Source organism: Ptychodera flava, chromosome 18 (genome assembly GCF_041260155.1).
Source record: "Ptychodera flava strain L36383 chromosome 18, AS_Pfla_20210202, whole genome shotgun sequence".
Classification (NCBI taxonomy): domain Eukaryota; kingdom Metazoa; phylum Hemichordata; class Enteropneusta; family Ptychoderidae; genus Ptychodera; species Ptychodera flava.
The window spans coordinates 24,828,330-24,839,957 of record NC_091945.1 but is presented as its reverse complement, the minus strand read 5'-3'; the positions used below and the strand labels follow the sequence as shown (position 1 = coordinate 24,839,957).

General features: G+C 39.1%; 1 protein-coding gene across 1 annotated transcript; it reads left to right on the top strand.

Moving 5' to 3' along the window:
• Nucleotides 1-6,365: 6,365 nt before the first annotated feature.
• Nucleotides 6,366-10,341, top strand: LOC139117840 (adenosine receptor A3-like). The gene is made up of 3 exons (XM_070681077.1): nt 6,366-6,799; nt 9,277-9,485; nt 9,795-10,341. Exons 1-3 carry the CDS (start codon nt 6,480-6,482, stop codon nt 10,286-10,288), a joined length of 1,023 nt encoding a protein of 340 aa, XP_070537178.1. The 5' UTR covers nt 6,366-6,479; the 3' UTR covers nt 10,289-10,341.
• The last annotated feature ends 1,287 nt before the right edge of the window (nt 10,342-11,628 follow it).

The window sequence follows — 11,628 nt, the reverse complement described above, 5'->3', positions numbered from 1 at the left end:
TTCTCAAAACTTTGATCTCTGGAATAATCTGATCTTCCTCACTTTTGCTCCACTCTCTCTTGATGTCATGTTTTCCCATTAAAATCTGCTGTTGCAATGCCTGCTGGGACTTCATTTCACTGGAGGCCCCTATACAGACACACCGGTATGTTTGCCAACAGTTGCATCACATGGAGGGATTTGTTCCTTTAATTGAGGGCTTTGGTCAATTAACCTGTAGCCATGTTATTGAAATAAATACTTTACATCAATCATACTCAGTATCACATACTAATACCCCAACACACATTTAATGGGCATATAAAGTTTGATTATTTTTCTGATAGTATGTATGTGTATATGAACATATGTACATGTACATACATACATATTTATATATATATATATATATATATATATATATATATATATATATATATATATATATATATATAATATTTTGTGCATAAAATATTATACATACATATTTATATATATATATATATATATAATGTGCATAAAATATATGCATAAATGTGTTTGTATATACATGCACATATACCGGTACTCACACACACACATATATGTATATATAGATAGAGGGATAGATAGATAGACACACGCCCATAGAAAGAGAGTGACTGCAAAACCGAGCCTTGACTAATATGGAGGACATTATGGGAAAACTGGTTACTTTACCCGACAACATGCCCTTGTAAGGTTAGAATTCGGCGTTCCCAGGATTTCCTGAATTTCAATGTATGTTTAGACGCCAAACAGAAATCCCAGTGCAGCGTCCGTTGACATGTTCAGCTTACATGTGTTCTGATCAGACTTTAGAGTTTGTTCATATAAGATTTGTCCTGAAAGGTCAACACATTCTACAACAAAAGATAGCAACCGTGACAGCAACAAAACAGCACATGATGATGGTTTTACTCCCAGGCAAACAGTGTATCGTATGCCAATGGTAACTGCCTCGGGTTTGAAATGTTGGCCTTTAAAGACTCCTTACCAGAAACATCTTGTATTTTGTTTGATAAGATAGTTTGAAATCAGATGCAACTAGTCCAACTGAATGTAAAAATGCTTACCGAAGTGTTACCACGAACGACACAGAACGTTTTTCAAACATTGGCGTCGAACTCACGGCTTCACAACTAAATAGTTTTCGGTTGCAACTTAAATCTAGCCGCCGCAAATACACTCGTATAGGCGCCCAAATCCAGCACCAAGGATTGAAATAGTGATGTTTTCAATGAAAAGATACAGCTAATGGGGCTTTAATATATGTAAACTGTGCAAATGTGATGTTATGGTGATTAGATACAGAACAGGTAAAACACGGAATCCAAAAGAAGATGTTAAGCAATAGGGACCATAGTGACATTGGCTGCGTGATGCGGTAGAGTTAGGTTTTTATGGAAATATTGAAATGCCCGGAACTAAAGGATCAGATGAAATTCAAATGAAAGTGCAAAAATCATACCACACTGCGGAGCAATACAGTGATAAAGTGGTAAACAAAAGTCTCGTTTGAAATACTGTCATTTTGAGGAAATTGATGTATATCTGAATGTGAACATTTACAAACGAATGCACTGCAAGGTCAGAAATTAAACTGCGATGGTATAAAATGTAGGAGCATGTCAGAAAATGGCGACTGATATATCAAATGACAAGTTCAGAAGAAGTATCATAGAGTAGCAAATGTAATATCATTGATCCCGAAGGAGAAGCCTAGGCGGGTTTGTCAGAGGAACCACGGTTTCTGAAATGAGGATGGGCAGGGTTACTTTCTCAACACGGAGCTTCTGAGACCACGAGACTGGCACCTCGCCGATCTAAAGTTGCACGATTTCCGCTCAACGACCATCTGATGTCTCTTTGAACAATGGTGACATGAAAGTCGACTTCCTGCATAAAAAACGTACAACTAGATCAGCCTAATTGTCTTGCCTGGAAGGAGGAAGGAAGGAAGGGAGATGATTTACTATAATACAGCAATATTCCTGTACTTGTGATAAACTTTGTTCCCATTGGCAATGCATCAGATGCATAGTTTCTTTGTCAAGAACCTCTCCGTCGCTTTGATATGATGCCCAAAACAAATAAGTTTTGAGTGTCATATCCAAACTACCGTTTTGTTCAAGACAACAATTTGATTCATAACTCTCGCAAAATAAGTGCAAGCAAATCCGTACTTAGGATAAATATCATTTGACCAAAACGATTACACGGGATTCGGGATCCTAGGCTAAATGGACAACCGTTTGCCACCTTATCCATAACAATCGAGACAAATCAGCGGTTGCGCCGCAAGATTCGAACGACGTAGTGGCTAACGAGAATAGAATCTTCGTAGCTGATTAGGAAAGTTGAATTTTTAATGACCTAGCCTTTGGGCCCTCTACTATGAAGAACCACTATCTTCTTGATCTAATCACTCGTTCTCAGTATGTTGTTATCATTCTCAAGCTTTGTACCAATCTACCGACCGAGCTGAAGTACCTCGATAGGTAGCCTCACGATAAAAATGAAGACGATACGACGGTTTGCAATTTTTACCGGGCCCAAACGCAAATTGTCGACTGTCTGTCGACTTTCCAGTATGCCTTCTGGTCTTTGAGATAGCCGAATCAAGAAATGTTGCCAGGAAATTAGTTTTCGGTCAATTATTCTTTGAAGGCGGGTGCATTTTCCTATTCAGAGTACCTCAAACAAACCGTAGGCGTCGTACGAATTGCGTCGCGGTTTCAAGAGGAAATTGCAACCCCTTTGGTTGTAATTCAGTTGTATTTTGTGAACGCTGGCTGCTGTTGAATTTACTGTTACCAAAACTTGTACTTACTCTTTACCGTCCAAAACTCGGTCGGTACACTCAACACTCCTGCATGCAGACAAACGTTACAATCCGTCTTTGAGACACTTTTTGAATTAATGTAGTTAGTGCCTCGAAAATGAAAGGCTCAAACTTTCCTCACTGAATCTTTAAACCATTCTCTTACCAAATCGTAAACAAGATGGGGGTCACTTTGCAAATGTTTGGTACCAGAAAAACATATTACCTAACATTTACCGATATTTGAAATTCAAAATGGCTGCCGTTCCTGTGTTATCTCTATAGGGAAAATAACATCTTCGAATTTCACAAAAATACGACGATGAAAACTTTACCTAATCCATTACCTTAAAAAATAAGTGCCTACAGGTGTTAGGCCAAGGGAATATTGTAAAACGTTTGAGAGTCCAAATATCTGTCCGCAAAGCCCATTCTACTTTACAGTGCAAAAGACGTGATGATTGACGATGCAGAGCACTTTCGAAACAGTGTTGATATGTCATAAAAATGTGATAGCAAATGTGACAGCTGGCAGAACAACTTACTAAGCCTATGTAATCCACAAAACAAATTAGGCATGGTATATAATTCATACAATAAAAGCAGCAAGTCTTTTGCCGTGAGTTTTAAATGCAATTGCATTTGATGAATTTCTAAAGTTTAAACTTTCTCGTTTTGAAACTAATCTTCTTGACGAATATAATTACTTTCACGGGCTGAACACCCGCTCGTCTATTATGGGTTTCACGCATTGAATTTTTTGCCGAGTCACAATCTAATCCAAAGGAACGTTTAGAAAACTGACATAAATGTACTGTAGAAGCACCTTTAGAAATATACTTTATTTAATATTAAATCAAATTTGACTTCTATTACTAAGCAACAAAAGTACATGTGCTATACCAAAAGCCGATAAGCAGGTGTCATGAGTGTTTGACGTCGACAAGTTTGTTTGCTTGTCTGTCTCTGTCTGTCTGTCTGTCCGCCTGCCTGCCTGCCTGCCTGCCTACCCATTCTGCAGTTAAGTGTGACCGTTTGTTACCTCGGATCCATGCTGTTGTTTTCATTACATGTAGGCAGGGTGAAAATGTAAGTTTCAAAACGTTAGTCGAGTCGTGGGGTTGACGCAAACAACTCCGCGAAGAAAATCGAAAGGCTGCGTATTGAAATGGAATGATGACTCACAAAACGTGTGTAAAATACTAAGAATTGACAAATGATATCAAGCCAAAGAAATTTTAACGTTTTACAATTATGTAGGTCTAGTATTTTACTCTCTGTATACGCAATAAATGTTTGGTTTATTCCCACTAGCATGTTCAAATACCTACTATTTGTCAACCCTCAACCGAGCCAATATATTTGTGCAGTCTTGTATGCCCGGACGTGAACTCATGTATAAGGACATGCATGATTTGGAAGTCAATACACAAGCATGGAGGCTATTTTGAAATGCATAATTCTCCTTATTTTGACCATGGGAGTCTCCTTTTTTGAAAACGGTAGTTGAGCAAGAAACCGTAGTCCGATAACACGCATGACAAACTCACTGAAAATGTCAAACGTTACAGGTGCTGAGATCCTTTACAACTCTTTTCAGCCCCAAATGTAAAACATGATTTTCTGCTTCTTACGTAGCCAACCAACCGCACCAACAACCTGAAGGAAACGCATAATTGATATAATCATAAATTGCGAACGGTACATTCAACACTTCGCTACCATGGCTTCCAGCTAGTGTATACAGCGACACTCGAATTGACTCCAGCCATGTTGTTGAACACGGTAGTACTTTACTGCATGTATGTATCAGCCTTATTAAACTCATGTTCAGGCAACTAGTCTCTGATCTCCACAATCTCAGTCACGAGAGAGAACTTGATATTAACGGTGAACATTTTCCGACAATACGAAGCCTCGACGTCGAGGCGCCCAATGAATGTACCCTTCAATGTAAAACTCAGAAAGTCACTTATTTCACGACATATTACTGAAATTAAAGTCTGCTCTTGTCGAAATCCACAAATTGGAACAGGCAGTTCTTTTTTCCCTCCTGAAAAGTCCTTTCCGCCCATGAGCCGTCTTTTCCGGTGATCATATTCCATTGCGAGCGAGTATACTTTTGTACTTTAAATCCCTCGCCATTAGGGCTTATTCTGAACACTGTAAATGTAATTTAATCTTCTAATCGCGAATTATTCTGACAAGAATGACTTTAAGATGCCAGTACTGAAGCGGAATCTGAATTAAGATGTTGATCGTGATTTCGTTCTGATGGCAAATTACTCGAATGAAAAACGGAGATCAATTTGCTCAAATTTTATGTCGATACGACAAAATATGTAAAGCTTGATAAACGCGCGATATTTACGAGCAAACGACGCAATTTGGTGGGTTTGGGGAGACACACATGTGAAATAAATGCTAACCTTATCTGGTCTCGGGATAGAAGTACCATGTCATGTCACTTTCGAATAGCACCGTCCGCGACATGGTGTCTCGTCGGCACGGGTAAATAACCACATTTTCCCCGTATAAGCCTGTGCTTCGACCGGATTAAAAATTGCTGCAGAAGAACTGATTAACTCGCTGCCACGCAGAGCAGACAGCAAAAACATGCCGCACGGTTATTGCCCCTTATTTGTACTGAGCATCAGTGAACGAATAGAGACTGACTGATAGATGGATTCAATGTCCTTTTAACGCTACATCATATGTTCTTTTAACTGTGCATGGTGTGCGTGTGGGATTGTTTGATTAGCCATCACATGAGAATTTATAAGCGCTTTCGCTCTTTTTTGCGATTCAGTTCTGTATAAGGGTCGGATAGATATCTGTCATAGAGGGCGGACATGACTTCGGTAGATCTTTCAATTTCGAAGATCTTGGAATGTGATTCGTTTTCTTCAGAATCCTGTCCACTCCTTCCTTTTCGTCATGTCATGAAAAAGAATAACAATACAAATGCATAATTAACTAAACCCGTGAATACCATTAAAATCGTCAAAACGTGCGAAAAAAAATGTGAGTAGACCTTTCCTATCCGGGAATGCCCAACGGTAACAGGAAATTAAAATTGAAGGTATATTTAGTATACTTGAGTGATGTGTTTGCTAATGGACTGCGAAATATAACAGTTTTTCTTTGAATAATAATCATCATAATAATGCATTTTCTGTAGGCTGGCTTTGTGTGCGCTTTAGTCTCTCATTCAAACGACAGTTCACCATCTATAGACAGAGTTAGCAGCAGGAATACTATTTGGACAGGTTTCATCACATATATTCAGAACAAGGAATTGGCAGGGATTGGGATCGTGTAACTCCAAGTACTGCTCTTGGAGTGTCATTTTTTTGGACTCTCCTTTCCAATGACCTTGTTTGGATGTTCAACAGTTAGCCATAGAGTCAGGACGTGACGCATCATGTTGTTAATGCTATTACATACCTACCCCGCCCAATTTCAATGTGGAAGCTCCCTCAATTGTTCGTGAGATCTCGTCATGGTTAACTCACCACATATCTGGCGATAACTTTCTCTTGAGTGATTCTCGGGTGCGACATCTTGTCAGCCTCTTCGATTCCGTTGAAGGAGCCCTTTAAGTTTCTTCTGGTACGAGAATTTCACTTGACTCGGAATTCATGTAGAGCACCCGGCGATGAATGTGCCGATTTTCATCGTAATGCTACTGCTTGCCATACCTTGCGTTGTCGAAAACGTTGTTGTGCTCCTGATTATTATTACGGACAGAAAACTCCACACTGTGACGAACATACTCATCGTTAGCATGGCCATCGCCGACTTCGCCGTCGGTGCCATCAACATGCCTCTGTATGTTAACGAACTCAGTTCGGAGACGCTGAAGTATGTCGAGTGTATGGTCAGTAAATCCGTTACTTTGATCTTCATCCTGCTGTCGATCTTTCATCTCTTTTTGATAGCATTGGATAGGTTCATCGCCATTGTGTATCCGCTGAGGTGAGTACGACTCTACATGCGTCTGTATGACAAAGTATGTGTTGCATGCAGAAAGCACTGTTTATGCCGTATCAGACACAGAAACATACACTCTCATAGACGCTTGCAGACAGGGAGAGAGACGTACATACATATACGCTACTACATACACATATATAATCATGAATGAAATTATATATATATATATATATATATATATATATATATATATCAGAGCGTTAAAATAATAACACAAATTACTTCAAGTACAAAGTAATTACTTTGTACATGGGATGCGGTAATTTGTGTTAATAATATATATATATATATATATATATATATATATATATATATATATATATATATATATATATGGTTAAATGACAACTGACTTCAAGTATAAAGGTCCTTTCAAAGGTATATACATTTACATGTATTACATATACATGCATGTATCTGTAAAGGTAAAACATAATAAATGACGCTAATGACATAAATGACATAGAGGTAAAGTCTGCTGTTTGAATAGCAATTTTTAACGTTCTGTATTTGTAAAGGCTGTATAGGCACACGCCGCCGGGATGTTCTATAAAAGTTTAGAGACCATCTAACCCATACTAACATCTAAAACAACTACCATAAGTCTTGGAACGGAGGATGAATTTAGTCGTTAACACAGGTGCTCACAGCGTTGCTTGAATATTCGACCGAAAGCCCAGGATCGAAGCGTGAGGCCGACGGCCGCACCTTAGGAAAAGTATAACCGGTTCTTTAAACTACTATCGAGGTTCGCCCGTCGGCCTCACACTTCGATCCCGGCCCTCCGATCGAGTATCCAAGCAACGTGCGAGCACCTGTGGTAGTTAAGAGTTGCCTACGCTAAAGTTTGGGCGTACACTGAAAATGCGAGTAAAAACCTCATCGTTTTAGCTTAGGAAACAGTTTGATGATAATCAAAACATAGCTAATTCAGTTTGACAGAGACCTCATTTTCTGGTATCATGGTCCATTGCATTTGAAAGAATACTTGATCAGCCTGGCTCGCGGTGCCTTTCAAGATAACGAAACAACTTGAAACGGTAATTCCTGCGCTGCCACAGTACTTGTTCGAATGATAACTTATCTCCCCATGTGTCCGGACCCATTGTTCATAATCTGATGTTTGCAGTATATTAACTTCCCATTCGATCATTCATGTATAGTAAAAACGTGACCATGCGAATCTTGAGGGTAATTTGCTAAAGTAATTGTTTAGGCCAATATAAAGAAAGCCCATATGTATCGTCTCTTTTTGAATGCAAGATCTAGTGATGGAAAATGGTATGTATTAATGGCATTTGCATACCGGATTAATCAAGTGGTCCTAAACATTTGAGCTTAATTGAGACTTGCGGAAAAAATACCTCAGGTGCAAAGTCGGTCTCTCAGAATATACTGTTGTCGTTCGTTTTTAATTCCATACTTTTGAGTTGCGAAATTACACAAATATAACACTTTCAATAGGTTTTTTTTTTCAAAAACTAAGCTTAGTCGCCGTATTGAATTCCAATTGCCGATAAGTTTATTTGCAGTAATTTACTTCTCTAGTCCGTCACGGTAAATTGTGACTATTGAGTTGATAGGTTCACCGTCTGTCTTGATCATTTTCATTTTCAATTATCTTGCAAATAGTAACTAGTGAATGGAAAGTTATATTTGAACAAACAAAGTGACAAGAAAATATACTTTTTCATGGATTAGCTAACCCCCCCCCCCCCGCCTCGTTTCTTCACAATGCTTCGACTTGTACGTTCCATTTAATGGAAGGCAGCTTTTGCGTCACCATTCGTTTGCGATGAAACGAATCCAGCTGGCTCGTTTCTTGCATGAAGCTTCTGAGAAGCTTTGAGTTTTATCTCGTATACATTGCATTGGGGGAAGGGGGACACTTGTTGTGCCCATACGTTATCTATTAGAGCAATACCCATATACTGCTGTCTGTATGAACTATTATTTTAATTTGGATTGGTTTTGATGTTTTGACCGTTGCAAAATAGTAAAGTTATCATTGATTTGGAATGAAGGTCAGACGGGGCTTGCCTGGTAGACGTGTGCTACTAAGAGAACATGCCGTAAAGCGCCACCTGTAGTGCAATAGTTGTGTCGTGTGCGTTTCTGACAGCAATAAAAACAGAAGGAGAACGGAAAAATGCAAAACCATATTTTCTCACGAGAAATTTGTATGACGATCATATTTACTTTAACAGATTGAACAAAAATGTTTTCCAAGCAGTTTAGGAGGGTATTTACATAAGGTTTCACTCGGATTAGGTATGGGTGTGTGTATGTGTTACATATTATATGAATTTTATTACTGCCTTTTGACTTGGGGCTAGATTTTAAACAGTAAATGCTACTAGTACGTAAATGTTTATTATTAATATATGTTAATTAAAATTGTTGTCTGTATCTAATGTCCAATGAAATACATTAACTTCGTACTTGATGCTTCATTTCAGATATGAGCTCCTTATGACACCTCGTCGGGTTTTGGCAATGGTGATCTCTCTGTGGATAGCAATACCGATCGCTGGCATGTTGCCTTTGATGGGTTGGAGGAGTCAGGAGTACACTGACTTTAACGAGCCACTAGAGCTTTGCTATTTCGGCGCATTCGCCTCGCTCTCGTATACGATGGTCATGTTCTTTCTTTGCTGCCTGGTTCCCGGTAAATATTGGTGTCAAGGCACCTGCTCCCTTGCATGTTACCATGTACCTCTTAGATCTTGGATCTTGTGGAGAACAGGAAACACATTACTACCAATGATGAAATCATATTTTTATGGAAATACAAAGGCGAACAACTTTGACCTTTAGTGCACAAATGTTGTTGATTCATTGTTGTTATAGATTCTTGTGACTCATAAACTCAATGTGTTATAGTGATTGTCATATGTTTTCAACTGAGCCGATTATCTGAGACTGCGCATTACCCGACCACTAAACACACTTTTCTTTTTTTCTCCTTCTTCTCAAGTGGTAACCATGATGGTGTTGTACTGCTGCATTTTCCGGGTTGCCAAGCAACAAGCCAGGAGGATCGCAGACGTCCAGCAAAATTTCACCGACAGGCAGGAATACAGAGCGTCGAAGAAACAACAGCGTAAATTGGTAGACGATTCGAAAGCTGCAAAGGTCCTGTGCCTCGTGATGGGATGTTTCCTGATCAGTATGCTGCCCGCCTCCATCTGCCTCGTTATCGACATCATAACCCTGGGCGGGATTCCCAATTCAGTCGCCGTTTTTACAAACTTCTTCGCCTTCAGTAACTCGATCGTAAACCCCCTTATTTATGCCCTGGGCACAAAACAGACCCGTTTAGCCATTCAGAGACGACTTGCGAGGTACTGCCGCTGTATGGCTGTGCGGCAGGCAATGGACGAGAGGGACCAAACGATCAGTTGTGTGAGTAACAATGTTCCGTCAATCAAAGTGGTCGTTGAAAACATTGAGGGAACCAGATGGGAATAAGCAGGAGTCTTGATCGATTGATGCACACACAGTTGAGTTTAGAGGAAAATTGGTTGATGTGTTATTTTAAGACACTTTATAAAATATTTGTACAAATCGAATCAAAACTAAAGGATCTAACCTTATTAAAAAAATAACAGACATTGTCCCGCCGAGGTTTGTATTTCGGTAAACAAACAGTTAAGGCACAACTACTTATACGATTTCATTTGGCAAAAGGCGTTCCGGGACAGACGTCTGGACGTAATTTCGCATTTACATTGACACCGGTACACGCCCCTCTGCTCGCATAATTGGCATCCCCTCTCTTTAAGCAGATGCGAACTTGACCAAACTATCTAACATTTTGGTTTTAAGTACTTGATATGCCGTCAAAACTTTTGTATCGAAGAACCGTCACCACTAGCACCACTGAATTAAAACCACAAATGCAGCAATTGATACAGCAATGATAGGAATAACCATAGACCCTCGAGAATTTTTTCTCGAGGGTTTATGGAAGAACGTAGTTGGCATCTCGAGGGCCATGTAAAAACGCTGTCAAGCAAACCTCAGCTCCAATATAGTCGAATACAACATCACCAACAAGTCGGTGTGGTAATATAACACTCTCAGAGAACGGACTTTGCGACTGACATGCTCGGCTTGACGGCCATCAAGTTAATCTGGAATGAAAGCCGTCTTATCACGTGACAGAAACTTAAAAGAATTACAAATATCACCACTACTTTATTTTACGATCGGAGAAAAACTGAAAGTAATATATTCACGACTACTGTATGCCGCATTCGCAGAACAATTAAAGCCGCAGTGTTTTCCTTTGAAGCTGGCTGCCAGCGAAATTTGATGGCTGTAACAGCATCTTTGTCCGCTGGGATTTAAGAGAACATAATTGGATAGCATGGACATTGATAACGACTTCGCAAATTGTCACGAGATATCTAGCAGTATATATACCCATCGGATGTTTGGCTCGAAAAACACAGCAACCTTATATTAAGTTGTCGGCATCTTAGGGTCGCTGAACTTTTTACCTGTATCATAAAGGGTTGAACGTACGCTCGTCTTTCGTATACGCGATATATATATATATATATATATATATATATATATATATATATATATATATATATAATACCCTGAATATGATATTCACCAAAAGTATATTAAAATTATCGAAATCAATATTTTCCCGGCTTGAAATTTACCAAAACAGTGGTCTGTTTAGACCTATCAGTGTCAACATTATTCTGTTGCTTTAAATGTTTTAATAAAGATATACAGCAAAATTTCGTGGTTTGTTTTGAAAATCTGTTTTTATTGTTTGTCTTTCAATGGTT

What these genes read in the sequence shown, in the direction of transcription:
- LOC139117840 (XM_070681077.1), top strand. Translation starts at nt 6,480, where the DNA reads ATGAATGTGCCGATTTTCATCGTAATGCTACTGCTTGCCATACCTTGC. An exon ending in GCCATTGTGTATCCGCTGAG is followed by an intron (nt 6,800 to 9,276) that starts GTGAGTACGACT and finishes GCTTCATTTCAG; the next exon opens with ATATGAGCTCCTTATGACAC. An exon ending in TCTTTGCTGCCTGGTTCCCG is followed by an intron (nt 9,486 to 9,794) that starts GTAAATATTGGT and finishes CTTCTTCTCAAG; the next exon opens with TGGTAACCATGATGGTGTTG.